The 13,602-nt window shown below is 43.9% G+C and overlaps 1 protein-coding gene across 7 annotated transcripts in view; it reads left to right on the top strand.

Annotated features, from left to right (window-relative positions):
* Positions 1–13,602, top strand: part of ABCC4 (ATP binding cassette subfamily C member 4 (PEL blood group)) — a 291,898-nt gene that overhangs the window by 101,187 nt on the left and 177,109 nt on the right. For all 7 annotated transcript variants that reach the window (XR_008475284.2, XM_017969971.4, XM_054242433.2 and 4 more), the window contains 2 exons: positions 1,038–1,163; positions 3,343–3,592. Coding sequence is in view for 6 of the 7 variants with exons in the window: in XM_017969971.4 (XP_017825460.1) it covers positions 1,038–1,163; positions 3,343–3,592 (376 nt within the window). In the remaining variant the exon portion in view is untranslated. The remainder of the gene's footprint in view (positions 1–1,037; positions 1,164–3,342; positions 3,593–13,602) is intronic.

The raw sequence follows: 13,602 nt of genomic DNA, 5'->3' as shown, positions 1-13,602 counted from the left end.
TAATTCAATATATCCATTAAATTGTAAGCTCCCCGAAGGCAAGGTGAATTTGAATGATGTATTTATAAAATCACACAGTCCTATGCAGTCCTAGTAGCATATGTGTTAGGATATGTTTGTTGGCTGGTCGTGGTGGCTGATGCCTGTAATCCTGAGGCCAGGAGTTTGCGACCTGCCTGGCCAACATGGTGAAACCCCGTCTCTACTAAATTGAAAAAATTAGCCAGGTGTGGTGGTACATGCCTGTAATTCCAGCTATTTGGGAGACTAGGCTCGAGAATTGTTTGAACCCAGGAGGCGGAGGATGTAGTGAGCCGAGATTATGGAGACTCTGTAAGGAAGGAAGGAAGGGAGGGAGAAATGAAGCTGTTGGTCAAGAGGTTAATGATGATAAAATAATTTAGGAATGAAGCAGATCCTAGTGAATTGGAAATGAGTCATTGTGAAGGTTGACAACTGGATTGAGATGTGCCACTGTTTGGTGTGCATTCATTTCCTTGTTATATGCTCTTGCTTATGGTGTATTTTTTACTTGGAACTTCCCCTCTTTGCCATCTGGAGAAGTATTTCCTTGTCCTTTGAGGCCCTTTCAGATGCTCCCAGTCCTCTGAAGCTTTTTTTTTTTGCTCTCCTTTTTCCCAGTGGAGTTGACAAACAGCCCTTTCTTTTCTGCTCCCCAGCACTTCATTTCCGTGTTATTACACTCTGCCCACCATGTTATCATCAGGTTCAGGTGCCTTTCTGCCTTCCCTGTGCACCTGTGAGCTCCTCAAGGGGACAGATTACATCTGACTCATTTCACATCTTCCTCAGCAGATATTGCAAATTCTCCAAAATACTTATTGAGTTGGAATAGATTGTTGACTTCCTAATCAAAGTCTTTCTCTATTTGTATTTTGAGTAGGACCTGTCTGTGTTGTCGGAAGCAAAAGCGCTGTAGGGAGGAACCACGTGATGTGGGTCCCTGCCTGTGCCTACTGCTGATAAGGGCAGGCTGTGATTGCTCGGGCTCATTTCCCATGTCTTGTCCCCTTTAGGAGTAAAACTGCAACTTTCACAGACATCAGGATCAGGACCATGAATGAAGTTATAACTGGCATAAGGATAATAAAAATGTATGCCTGGGAAAAGTCATTTTCAGATCTTATTACCAATTTGAGAAGGTAGGTTTTTGTGTACATTGTACCGGATTTTTGTACTTTGCTATTCTTGTTGAATGGTTTTAGAATTTTTACTATGTTTTCACATTATGAGATGTTCAGTACAATCCATCCCACTCCCCACACGTGGGAGCTGGGTTAAGTAGAAACTCAGAGGACGTTATTTTCACTTGATCTTCCATTCACTGTGTTCTTAAACCAAAAAAGCATGTATGCTTCTTACTAATACAAAAGTGAAAATCCAAACGTTTTTGAATATCCCAAATCCCTACAACGATTCTAAGATATTAGTATTTGAGAATAATGATGTTTAAAATAAAACTATAATTTATATTAATGTAGCCAAATGGACAGGTTATAGAGATGGGGCATATCTGTATTGGACCAAACTATATGAATTAGTATTTTTCATTTCAAGGTATGGAAATACTGTTAGTTTGCTTTGTGTTATTAGAAATTTTTTGGAGGCCAGTCACGGTGGTCACGCCTGTAATCCCAACACTTTGGGAGGCCCAAGGCAGGTGGATTGCCTGAGGTCAGGAGTTCAAGAGCAGCCTGGCCACCATGGTGAAACCCCATCTCTACTAAAAATATAAAAATTTGTTGGGCTTGATGGTGCATGCCTGTTATTGCAGCTATTCCAGAGGCTGAGGCAAGAGAATCGCTTGAATGCAGGAAGTGGAGGTTGCAGTGAGCTGAAATTGTACCATTGTACTCCAGCCTGGGCAACAAGAGAGGAACTCTATCTTTAAAGAAAGGTTTTTTGTTTTTTGTTTTTTGGCTTTGGTTTAAATATTTGATTAGTTGTTGCATTTTAGCACATGGTACTTCTTATGATTTCCTGGGTAATTCCTGGCCACTTCTCACCTTTGCACTTTTCCTTGAGTCAGAGTCTCACTCTGTCACCCAGGCTGGAGTCCAGTGGTGCAATCTCAGCTCGCTACAACCTCCACCTCCTGGGTTCAAGCGATTCTCCTGACTCAGCCTCACGAGTAGATGGGGTTACAGGTGTGTGCCACCATACCCAGTTGATTTCTGTATTTTTAGTAGAGATGTGGTTTTGCCATGTTGGCCAGGCTGGTCTTGAACTCCTGACCTCAGGTGATTCACCTGCCTCAGCCTCTCAAACTGCTGGGATTACAGGTGTGTACCACCATGCCCAGCTAATTTCTATATTTTTAGTAGGGATGTGGTTTCACCATGTTGGCCAGGCTGGTTTTAAACACCTGACCTCAGGTGATCCACCCGCCTCAGCCTCTCAAAGTGCTGGTATTACAGGTGTGAGCCACCATGCCTGGCCAACCCTTCCACTTTTGTAGATGGATCTTTCTGTGTTTCAGATGTGCTTTATTTCACTTCCATGACTGCCACCAGCATGTGACCCTCACTGGCTCCACCACTTTGAGTTATTTCTTCTCTCATGGGACCCTGGACTAGCCACGTCTGTCTAGCATCTTGGGGTCTCACAATTTTGGAGTTGCTTATTTTCTTCTCACATGAGTTCATGAGCTCCTGGAGTGTGTCCAGACTGTGAGACAAACTGTGTCTCACTCATCGGCAAGGTGGCTGGTATAGGACTTGTGTTGAATGAGATGGTTTGAATGCTTTTTCTATCCCTGCCTGATTGACACCGAATGTCAGACTATGGCTTTGCACATCATTTCGTTGGATGAGTGAAGTGGTTATTCACTGGTTTATGTGGGCCTTGATTTGAAGCTGTCCCCAGGGAATGTGCTATCATCTGTTTCCCTAATGTAAGAGACAGTTTACCTTAATCTATGTCCACTGCCTCGAAAGGGCCACATGACAAAGGCACTTGAAGTCATGACTTTGATTTTTGTGTGTGTTTTGTTTTTGTTTTGAGACAGGGTCTCACTCTGGTTACCCAGGCTGGAGTGCAGTGGCATGATCTTGGCTCACTGCAACCTCCACCTCCGAGGCTCAAGGGATCCTCCTACCTCAGACTCCCAAGTAACTGGGACTACAGGGATGCATTACCACACTGGGCTAATTTTTGTATTTTTTGTAGAGATGGTGTTTCACTTTGTTGCCTGGGCTGGTCTAAGACTCCTGGGTTCAAACGATCCATCGACCTCAGCTCCCAAAGTGCTGGGATTGGAGGTGTGAGCCACTTTGCCTGGCTGACGTCACTGCTTTTTAAAAAACCTGTACTCTCTTCCAGGAAGGAGATTTCCAAGATTCTGAGAAGTTCCTACCTCAGAGGGATGAATTTGGCCTCGTTTTTCAGTGCAAGCAAAATCATTGTGTTTGTGACCTTCACCACCTACGTGCTCCTTGGCAAAGTGATCACCGCCAGCCGTGTGTTTGTGGCAGTGACGCTGTATGGGGCTGTGCGGCTGACGGTCACCCTCTTCTTCCCCTCAGCCATTGAGAGGGTGTCAGAGGCAATCGTCAGCATCCGAAGAATCCAGGTTGGTGGCAGGTGCCATTTTAAAGCTGTAGGTGCCTTTGAAGTAAAATGATGTCCTCTTTTGTTTAGCGTCACTGTGTTTTGACATTCAACTCTCTAATAACCAACATGTGCTGCCATTCCAAAATGTTGTATGTACTTCCCTATCTATCTTAGATCGAGTGCACTAAAAACAGTGCAAGAACTATGATCATTTATGGGCAGCCGTGTAAACTGCAGTGCTGCAGGGCTTTTGATGTACCGGTGGTAACTGCAGGTGTGATTAAAATGTCTAAGCCGTCCAAATAGGAAAAGCAAATAGATTTCATCTCTTAGGTTAACACAAATGGATAAGTAGTGAGTATGGGTTGAGTATGATTCTTCTGTGGACTGGAAGGAAAGAGCGTGCTGGAGGTCCCTACTTCTTGGTCAGGAAGAATGGCCTCAACTTCACTTAGCTATCCCTATTGAAAAATGAGTTCTTTCCTCTGTGGATGTTTTCCTTGTTAATTTCTGTGCATGCCTTTAGGATCTCTGCTGTTTCTTTCCTGTCCTCTTTTCACTTTCTTCATACTGTTGAAGAACGTATCTCTGATAAGCGTCTTTCTTCCGCGTTGGTTGATTTTTGCTGCCTTGCTCCCTTTGTACTACTGTAACAAAATACCTGAGGCTGGCTGATTTATAAATATTAGACATTTATTTCTCACAGTTCTGGAGGCTGGGATGTCCAAGATCAAGTCTCTGGCATTGGTGTCTGGTGAGGACCGCTCTCTGCTTCCCAGATGGGCCTCTATGTCCTCACATTATGGGAGAAACTGAAGGGCAAAAAGGGCCTGGTTAGTCCCCTCCAGCCTTCTATAAGGACACTAATTCCCTTCGTGAGGGCTCTGCCTTAGTGGCCTAATCACCTCTTTTTTTTTTTTTTTTTTTTTGAGATGGAGTTTTGCGATTGTAGCCCAGGCTGGAGAGCAGTGGCACAACCTCGGCTCACCACGAACTCTGCCTCCTGGGTTCAAGCAATTCTCCTGCCTTAGCCTCCCAAGGAGCTGGGATTACAGGCATGTGCCACCACACCTGGCTAATTTTGTATTTTTAGTAGAGACGAGTTTCTCCATGTTGGTCAGGCTGGTCTCGAACTCCCGACCTCAGATGATCTGCCCGCCTTGGCCTCCCAGTTGCTGAGATAGGCTGAGCCACCTCCCCTGCCTAATCACCTGTTAAAGGCTCCACCTCTTAACACTGACACTGGGGTGAAGTTCCAACCCGTGAATTTAGAAAAGGCATGCCCATTCAAGCTGTAGCATCCACTTTATACATCGTCACCTTTTCCTAAGTAGCTGTCACTCAATTGCTGGGGGCAAATAATTTATATCACCAAGGAAAGGTCCAGGCACGTAATGTGTGCTGAGGTATTTGTGTGTTTATGAATAGGTTGAAAGTTAAAGGAAATTGACTTTGTGAGAGGGGTTGGCAAGAACTTGACTGTCTAAGCTGTTAAAAAAATTTGCTTTGTTTTATTCCGGGTTCTTAACAGTAATGGATGCCGAGGACAGACTCCAGTGAACTTAGCTGACGTTGGCTGTGATTTATTTATTATTATTATTATTTTGGTTGGGAGAGAGTAAGGTGGTGTTGTCCTAAAAGCTGAGATTCTTTTTTATGATGAAATTTGTTTTTAAAGAAGAGATCTAGCTGTGTTACGCAGGCTGGAGCATAGTGGCTCTTCATAGGCAGACTCTCACTACTAATCAGCAAGTTTGTATTCCATAAAAACTATTGCCTATTAAACAGACCAATTCTTATCCCCATTCTTTCTGACAACATCTTCAGGTAACACTGTGAAGGGATGGTTCGTGAAGTTCAATAACATTTTTTTTAAGGCAGAGTCTTGCTCTGTCTCCCAGGCTGGTGTGCAGTGGTGCGATCTTGGCTCACTGCAACCTCTGCCTCCTGGGTTTAAGCAGTTCTCCACCTTAGCATCCTGAGTATCTGAAATTACAGATGTGTGCCACCACACCTGGCTACTTTTTTGTGTTTTTTGGAGAGATGGGGTTTCACCATCTTGGCCAGGCTGGTCTTGAACTCCTGACCTCGTGATCCACCCACTTTAGCCACCCAGAGTGCTGGGAATACAGGAATGAGCCGCCATGCCCGGCCTCAGTAACACTTTTCTTATGTAGCCTTTGTGTCTTGAAAGAAAGAACTTAGGAATATACTTTGACTAGAGTATCTTTCTGAGTGTGCACGACACATTTTTCAGATGGGAACGTCACGTGTGTTGTGCTGCTGTAATTCTGTGACTGCTGTTGCTGCCCTTCACTTTGATTGCAGGTGCTGGTGTGTGTACGGTGGACCAGGGCTGCTGGAAGCTGTTACATGTTATTTCATGTTATCCTCACAACTGAAGGAGACAAACATTAGTGTCCCCACTCTACAGGGAAAGAAACTGGCTTCTGTAATAGGTTAAGGAGTTTGCCTATTTTTATATAACTTGTAAATGATAGAACTATTTTATCATAACTTGTAAATGATAGAACTAGGAATCCGTTCAGAACCATGATTTCGTAACCATTGTGTTGCCTATGATATTGGTCTGTTTTCCTACTGCTATAAAGAACTTCCTGAGACTGGGCAATTTATTAAGGAAAGAGGTTTAATTGGCTCACAGTTCAGCATAGTTGGGAGACCTCAGGAAACTTACAGTCATGGCAGAAGAGGAAGCAGGCACTTTACTCACAGGGCAGCAGGAAGAAGAAGTGCAAGCCGGGGAAATGCCAGACGCTTATAAAGATCATCAGATCTCGAGAGAACTCACTATCACTAGAACAGCATGGGGGAAACTGCCCCCATGATCCAATTACCTCCCCTGCGTCCCACCCTTGACGTGTGAGGATTATGGGGATTATAGTTCATAATTATGGGGTTACAACCTGTAATCCCAACACTTTGGGACGCCGAGATTTGGGTGGGGACACACAGCCAAACTGCATCACCTTAGTATCCTCTGGTGTAGGATATTTCTTTCAGTGTTCTTTTACTCATCTGGTCTTATTCCAGAAACCTTGAAAGGTTCTCTGTCTCCTGTGGAGTCATATTTTTGAACTCTAGGTGTTCCTTGGGTCATGTGGAGACCCAATGTGGCACCTGGCCACATTGTGTGTTTCCCAGCACAAGATGCGTCTGTTCCTGCTTTGGGGCTTTTTGCTCTGTGTGGCTGGGGTGTCCTCCCTTCTGTTCTTTACTGAAGGAAATGCTACTAAGCCCTCCAGCCAGGTCCCAGGAGCCTGGCAGTACTTTTGTTCCTGCTGAGCAAGGCCAAGTACCATGCAGCCCAGTGATGATGGACACATAGTGGGCACCAAATGCTGGATGGACAGAAGCAGCAACCATAGGAAAAGGCTGGGGCCCAGTACAGACCCAAGGTGGCCTGGCCTGTACTAGAAGCCAGAGGGAGGCCGAGGGAGGAAGCAGACTCAAGTTGGGGATTCCCAGAACACCGGGCCTTGTTCAAGGTAGGTGTGAGGGTCCTCAACTTTGGGGAACTGGGTCTTTCTCAGAGTGGACTGGATCGGAGTCTCTGCCTCATTATTTGTATCCCATATGCATCTCAAACCTGATTGGATTTGGTGGACCTGCTCCTCTAAGAAGGGGCCATATCTAACGTTTAATATACACCCTCCTGACTGGGTGCGGTGGCTCATGCCTGTAATCTCAGCACTTTGGGAAGCTGTGGTGGGTAGATCACTTGAGGTCAGGAGTTCGAGACAAGCATGGCCAACATGGCGAAATCCTGTATCTACTAAAAATACAAAAATAGTCGAGTGTGGTGGTGTATGCCTGCTATCTCAGCTCCTCAGGAGGCTCGGGCTTGCTTGAACCCAAAAAGCGGAGGTTGCAGTGAGTTGAGATTGCGGCACTACACTCTAGCAGCCTGAGCGTCAGAGTGAGACTCTGTCTAAAAAAAAAAAACCCTGATGACTAGCTTCCAGGCCGTGAAACAAGTGAGCTTTCCTTGGGTCATGTGGAGAAATAGAAACAGTCTTACTTGTTTAATTAGTTAGTCTGTCTTCCTGGCCATTAAAAGATAAATGAGGATTAAGACCATGGAGTTTTATAGGAATAACTGATGAGTACTTACTAGGTAGCAAGCAGGGGGCCAAGTGCCTTATGAATATTCATTCCTTTTACTCGTGTAACACCTCTATCATTCCTACATTACAGATAAAGAAACTGAAGTCTGGGGAGGGCAGATAGCACCTTCATGTTTTCAGTTAATAAAAGGCTGACCTAGGACTTTACCCAGACTGTCTGTCTGTCTCAGAAGTGTAGCTGTGTACGGTGGCTCACACCTGTAAGCCCAGCACTTTGGGAGTCTGAGGTACATGGATCACTTGAGGTCAGGAGTTTCAGATAAGCCTGGCCAGCATGGTGAAACTCCGTCTCTACTAAAAATACAAAAGTAGCTGGGGATGGTGGCACGCATCTGTAATCCCAGCTACTCTGCAGGCTAAGGTGTGAGAATCACTTGGATCCAGGAGGTAGAGGTTGCTGTGAACTGATATTGTGTCATTGCACTCTAGCCTGGGCAACAAGAGTGAGACCCCATCTCAAAAAAAAAAAAAAGTGCACATTCTTACCCCCACATACACAGCATAACCTGAATGCAGATTGTATTTCTGTGTGGCAGCCATAAGAAATAATTGGACAAAAAGCAGCCCCAACTGGTGGTGTGGCGGGGTGGGACATGTACCTTGGGTCCTCACTAACTCCGTGGGTCTCAGTTTTCTTACCTCCAAATAAGGGGATTGGACTTAATGTCTGGAGGTCATTACCTGTTTTGCCTCACTTATTTAGCAAACCCTCTGTATTAGTCAGAGCTCTCCAGAGAAGCAGAACTGATAGGGCCCACATGCACATAACATGCAGAGAGAGATTGGTGGATTGATTTATAAAATTGTCTCAAGCAATTGTGGAGGTGAGGTCAGTCCACAGTCTGTGGGGCAGCTGGCAGTCCAGAGACCCTGGGAAGAGCTGATAGGCAGCTGGAGTCTGAGGAGGACAGTCTTGAGGCAGAATTCCCTTTTCTTTTTAGGTCTTTTTTCTCTTAAATGCCTTCAACTGATTGGATGATGCCCACTGACATTATGTAGGACTTTAAAGTCTGTAGATTTATTTTTTTATTTTATTTTTTTTCTGTATATTCGTAATATACAGAATATGATATTCTGTATCATATGATATAGCTATAATATGTGATATATAATATGATATAGCTATAATATATGATATATAATATAATGTAGCTATAATATGTGATATATAATAAAGTACATGCCAAAAGGAGAGCAAGTGAACAAAAAGTATACATTATTATATAATTAATAAAAATTTTATGATACAAAGCATAGAAAAAAAGCACCAAAATATGTTTTTATTTATAACATATTCTAATTTATTATTTATTTATTTTTTTTAATTTTTTATTGCATTTTAGGTTTTGGGGTACATGTGCAGAACATGCAAGACAGTTGCATAGGTACACACATGGCAGTGTGTTTTGCTTCCTTTCTCCCCTTCACCCACATTTGGCATTTCTCCCCAGGCTATCCCTCCCAAGCTCCCCCTCCCGCTGGCCCTCCCCTTTTCCCCCCAATAGACCCCAGTGTTTAGTACTCCCCTCCCTGTGTCCATGTGTTCTCATTTTTCATCACCTGCCTATGAGTGAGAATATGCGGTATTTTATTTTCTGTTCTTGTGTCAGTTTGCTGAGAATGATGTTCTCCAGATTCATCCGTGTCCCTACAAACGACACAAACTCATCATTTCTGATTGCTGCATAATATTCCATGGTGTACATGTGCCACATTTTCCCAATCTCAACTGAAAAATACTTTCCCATTGATATCCAGACATATTTGACCAAATATCTGGGGACTGTGGCCTAGCTAAGCTGACACATAAAATTAACTATCACATGGTCTTTTTTTTTTTTTTGAGATGGAGTCTTGCTCTGTCACCCAGACTGGAGTGCAGTGGCACAGTCTCAGCTCACTACAGCGTCTAAATCCTGGGTTCAAGCAATTCTCCTGCCTCAGCCTCCCCAGTAGTTGGGATTACAGGCATGAGCCACCAAGTCCGGCTAATTTTGTATTTTTAGTAGAGATGAGGTTTCACCAAGTTGGCCAGGCTGGGTCTCGAACTCCTGAACTCAAGTGATCCACCTGCTTTGGCATCCCAAAGTGCTAGTATTACAGGTATAAGCCACTGCATCCAGCCTATCACACACTCTTTAATCCTCATCTCTTCTTTTGGGCTCTCCATATGTGACTCTGTCCTCATTTTCCCCTTATAATTGAAGCTGTTTGTATATAGATTTCTTTCCCTTCCTAAACTCTCAACTTATAAAGGCAGACACAATGCCTCATTCATCTTTATATTATGCATAGATTGCAGGTGCTCAGAAAATGTGTAAGTGAAGTCAACTTCTAGCTTCATTATATCTATGAGACTTGGCAAATGCCTAACAACTGAGCATTGTTTTAGTGGGAAGTGATGACTGTCATTCTCTGCTGAATTATGTCACACATCAGAGTGTGGCATGGAAGGGATCCTGCAGACAATTTTCTTTTTTTTTAAGGGTTTCCTAGTGCAGACCTCCCAGGAGGTCTCCAGGAGCCTGAGACTGGCTGAGTCAGTCCTGACTGAGACCCAAGCAGCAGGGAAACCTGTGAAGCTTCCCTCTTGTATCGTGGTTTATCCAAAGATTTGGTTTTCATTTAAACCCCCAAATCCTGTCACTTGAAATTCTGAGCCTTGCAGAGATGTGTTCACTGCTTCAAGTGGTAGAAAAAAAATCTAGATGAACGAGCTCCTGCATCTGTCTGCACTTCCAAATGTCCCTAATTTAGAGATCAGATATGTTTGCAGAGCAGAAACTCTAATAAGGTAGGTGTAGAAGAGTGCGTTATATAACCAAGGGAGATGAGAGGGACCGTCAAAGCTTCCCAAGCTCCTTCACCTCTAACCCATGTGGTCCACATTTCCAAGAAACATACAATTGAGGACATGGACAACTGAGACTGAGGGCTGGAAATTCCAGGTTTAGAGCCACAGGTTTCTTCATCTTCCTGTCCCACCAGCAGATCTAATCCCCTTAAGCATATGAGAGATAAGGTGTCCTCAGCCACTATCTGTCCCTCTATGTGACTCAGTGTCCAACAGCTATGAATGACCTTTTTCTTCACAATCAAATTTGGTTGTAGACTCAGCAATAGGCACGGTTCTCCCAAGCACAGGGGTCAGAGTCAGCAGCACAGACTCTGGCCTGTGGGCATCGTGGGCACGGCTCCACGCACATTCAGCACAGACCTACTGTGTGGAAACAGTCCCGCTGTCAACAGGGAACACTTATCTTGGGGGTACTTTCTAAAAAATTCTTCACAAGCCTCAACAAAGGATCCTGGTTTAGAAATGCTGGCTGGAGACAGCTGACAATCAAATATGAGCGTGAGAAGTTTGAGTATTCTTCCTGGCAACAAACTCACAGCTTCATCAGACACTCCTGGAAAACAGAAATGTGACCTTGGACCAGACAGGAGATCATTGTTAATTAGGGAAAGAGAGAGAGAGAGAGAAAGAGAGAGGTCAATTTTCAAAGAATTGTGGTCCAGTATGCGGTAGGGCAGAAATCCTTAAGATTTTTAAAATTTATTTTCCGCTAAAGTGCAACTCAATGTTGTCTAAGGCTTGAAACTCCTGTTTGTGTAGACAGATGTATGCATGCAGTAAAATAAAACGACCGGCTGGGAATTTTACATTTTCCACTGGCTAACTTTGGCAAGGTACTCGTGTCCAGATAAAGGATGCCTCTTCGACTTGGGCAGGAAACCTTAATTTCCCCTCATGTGCATAGTTTCTGGTGGGAAGGTGGGCCTGGAGTTCAGCAGTAGTGATTTTCAGTAAAAGAGAAACAGATGGCCAGGCGTAACTGGTAAGAAAGCATTGGTGTTAGCGTGGAGAACTCCTTCATGGTGGCGTTGAAGTCACTGTTGGAGGCTTAGTTTAGTTTAGTTTTTGTTTTTTCTTCCTTTAGGTCTTTGACTGTGTTTTTTCAACCTGAATGGTTCCTGTGACCCATTTTGTCCCCAAGTTCATCAGAATTACCCGACATGCTGATAAACTAAATTATTACACGTTGGAGATTCTGCTTCACCAGGCATTGGCTGGAGCCCAGTATCTTTCTGAAAATATGCTGTCTTTGGGACCCATTGCCTGAGTTGTGTGATGAAAAAGCACACTAGGTCAAAATACGTGTAGCAAATCTGAAAGACATCAGGATCACTTAAGTCTAAAAATCAGTTGAGAGAAAGAATCCAGATACCTGTCTTGGTCCATGCTAGGCTTTTGGGGGTTAAGTTTGGAATTGGTTCATTCACTTAGTCATTGACTCCACAATGTAATTGAACACCTAGCTGGCACTGTGATGGATGCTTAGATACAATGATAAGCCAACGCCCAGAAGTCCTTCCTGCTCAGAATTTCCTCCTGGGAATCAAGTGGGGTTAATAAGTAACCACATAATTAAAATCCATGCTCATGTGTCATTGTCTTTGGAAGGCAATGTCCAAGGTACCATGAGGTGGTTTGGTAGAGCTGCCAGCGCCATTGTGGAGTTGCTATGCTTCCTGCGAAAGCTCAAGAAATAGCCTCCAGCATTGCGTGTGTGGTAGTGGAGAGAGATGGGGAAGGGCTCTGGAAGGGAGGGGGCTTGGGGCAGCCAGGAGGCTGATGTCCTGCATTTTCGTGGGGGATCACCCACAGAAAATGTGAGAAAAGTTCTTAATGTTCAAGAAAATCCACATATTTTTAGTTCACTCTGGCTGCAGCCTGGGGAATGCATTGGGGTCCCAGAGTAGAGGCAGGGAGATATGTCAGGAGGCTGATGGAGGAAACAGTCCAGGAAGATGATTATTTGATTCAGACTCAGGCCAAGTAGAGAGCCTTGGATAGATTTGAAAGTCACTGGGAACATGTCCTGATTTGGGTGTGGGGCAAGGGGAGGGAGAAGGATCAGGGTCTACTTTTGTTTTGGAAAATCATCTGGGTTTACTGGAATAGGGAATACTAAAAGAAGACCAGATTTGGGGATGAATTTGGCTTTGAAGTCTGGAATGCTTTAGAACTGTACAGATGTTTGCTACGAGACCCACTGATGGGTTCTGCCTGGTTCCGCCTCCTTTCCTATTTCTCTAAAAATGGAGGTTGTAAATGATGAGTGTAATGAATAGATCCAATGTTCACTTTCTTCCTTGTTTCTCATGTGCATATGTTAATGAACAATGAGAATGTGAAAATGGCATGAGGAGAGGAGGAATAGGTCTGCCGGGTATACTGACCAGGCGATCAGAATTAAGTGAGCCTTGACCAAAGATACACCAGAGCTTGGCAGACACATAGAGTTTAGAAACATTGTGATGTTAAATTTCTTTTTTAAAGTATATATTTATATTTATATTTTTTATTTTACTTTAAGTTTTAGGATACATGTGCAGAACATGCAGATCTGGTTACATAGATATACATGTGTCATGGTGGTTTACTGTACCTATTAACCCATCACCTAGGTTTTAAGCCCCACATGCATTGCATTTGTCCTAAAGCTCTCCCTCCCTTTGCCCCTCACCCTCTAACAGTCCCCGGTGTATGATATTCCCCTCCCTGTGTCCATGTGTTCTTATTGTTCAACTCCCACTTATGAGTGAGAACATGCGGTGTTCAGTTTCTGTTCCTGTGTTAGTTTGCTGAGAATGATGGTTTCCAGCTTCATTCATGTCCCTGCAAAGACCATGAACTCCTTTTTTATGGCTGTAAAGTATTTCATGGTGTATATGTGCCACATTTTCTTATCCAGTCTATCATTGATGGGCATTTGGGTTGCTTCCAAGTCTTTGCTATTGTGAATAGTGCTGCAGTAAACATACATGTGCATGTGTCTTTATAGTAGGATGATTTATAATCCTTTGGGTATATACC

This window comes from Callithrix jacchus, chromosome 1 (assembly GCF_049354715.1).
Source record: "Callithrix jacchus isolate 240 chromosome 1, calJac240_pri, whole genome shotgun sequence".
Lineage (NCBI taxonomy): Eukaryota > Metazoa > Chordata > Mammalia > Primates > Cebidae > Callithrix > Callithrix jacchus.
This window is presented reverse-complemented; position numbering and strand designations above follow the sequence as displayed.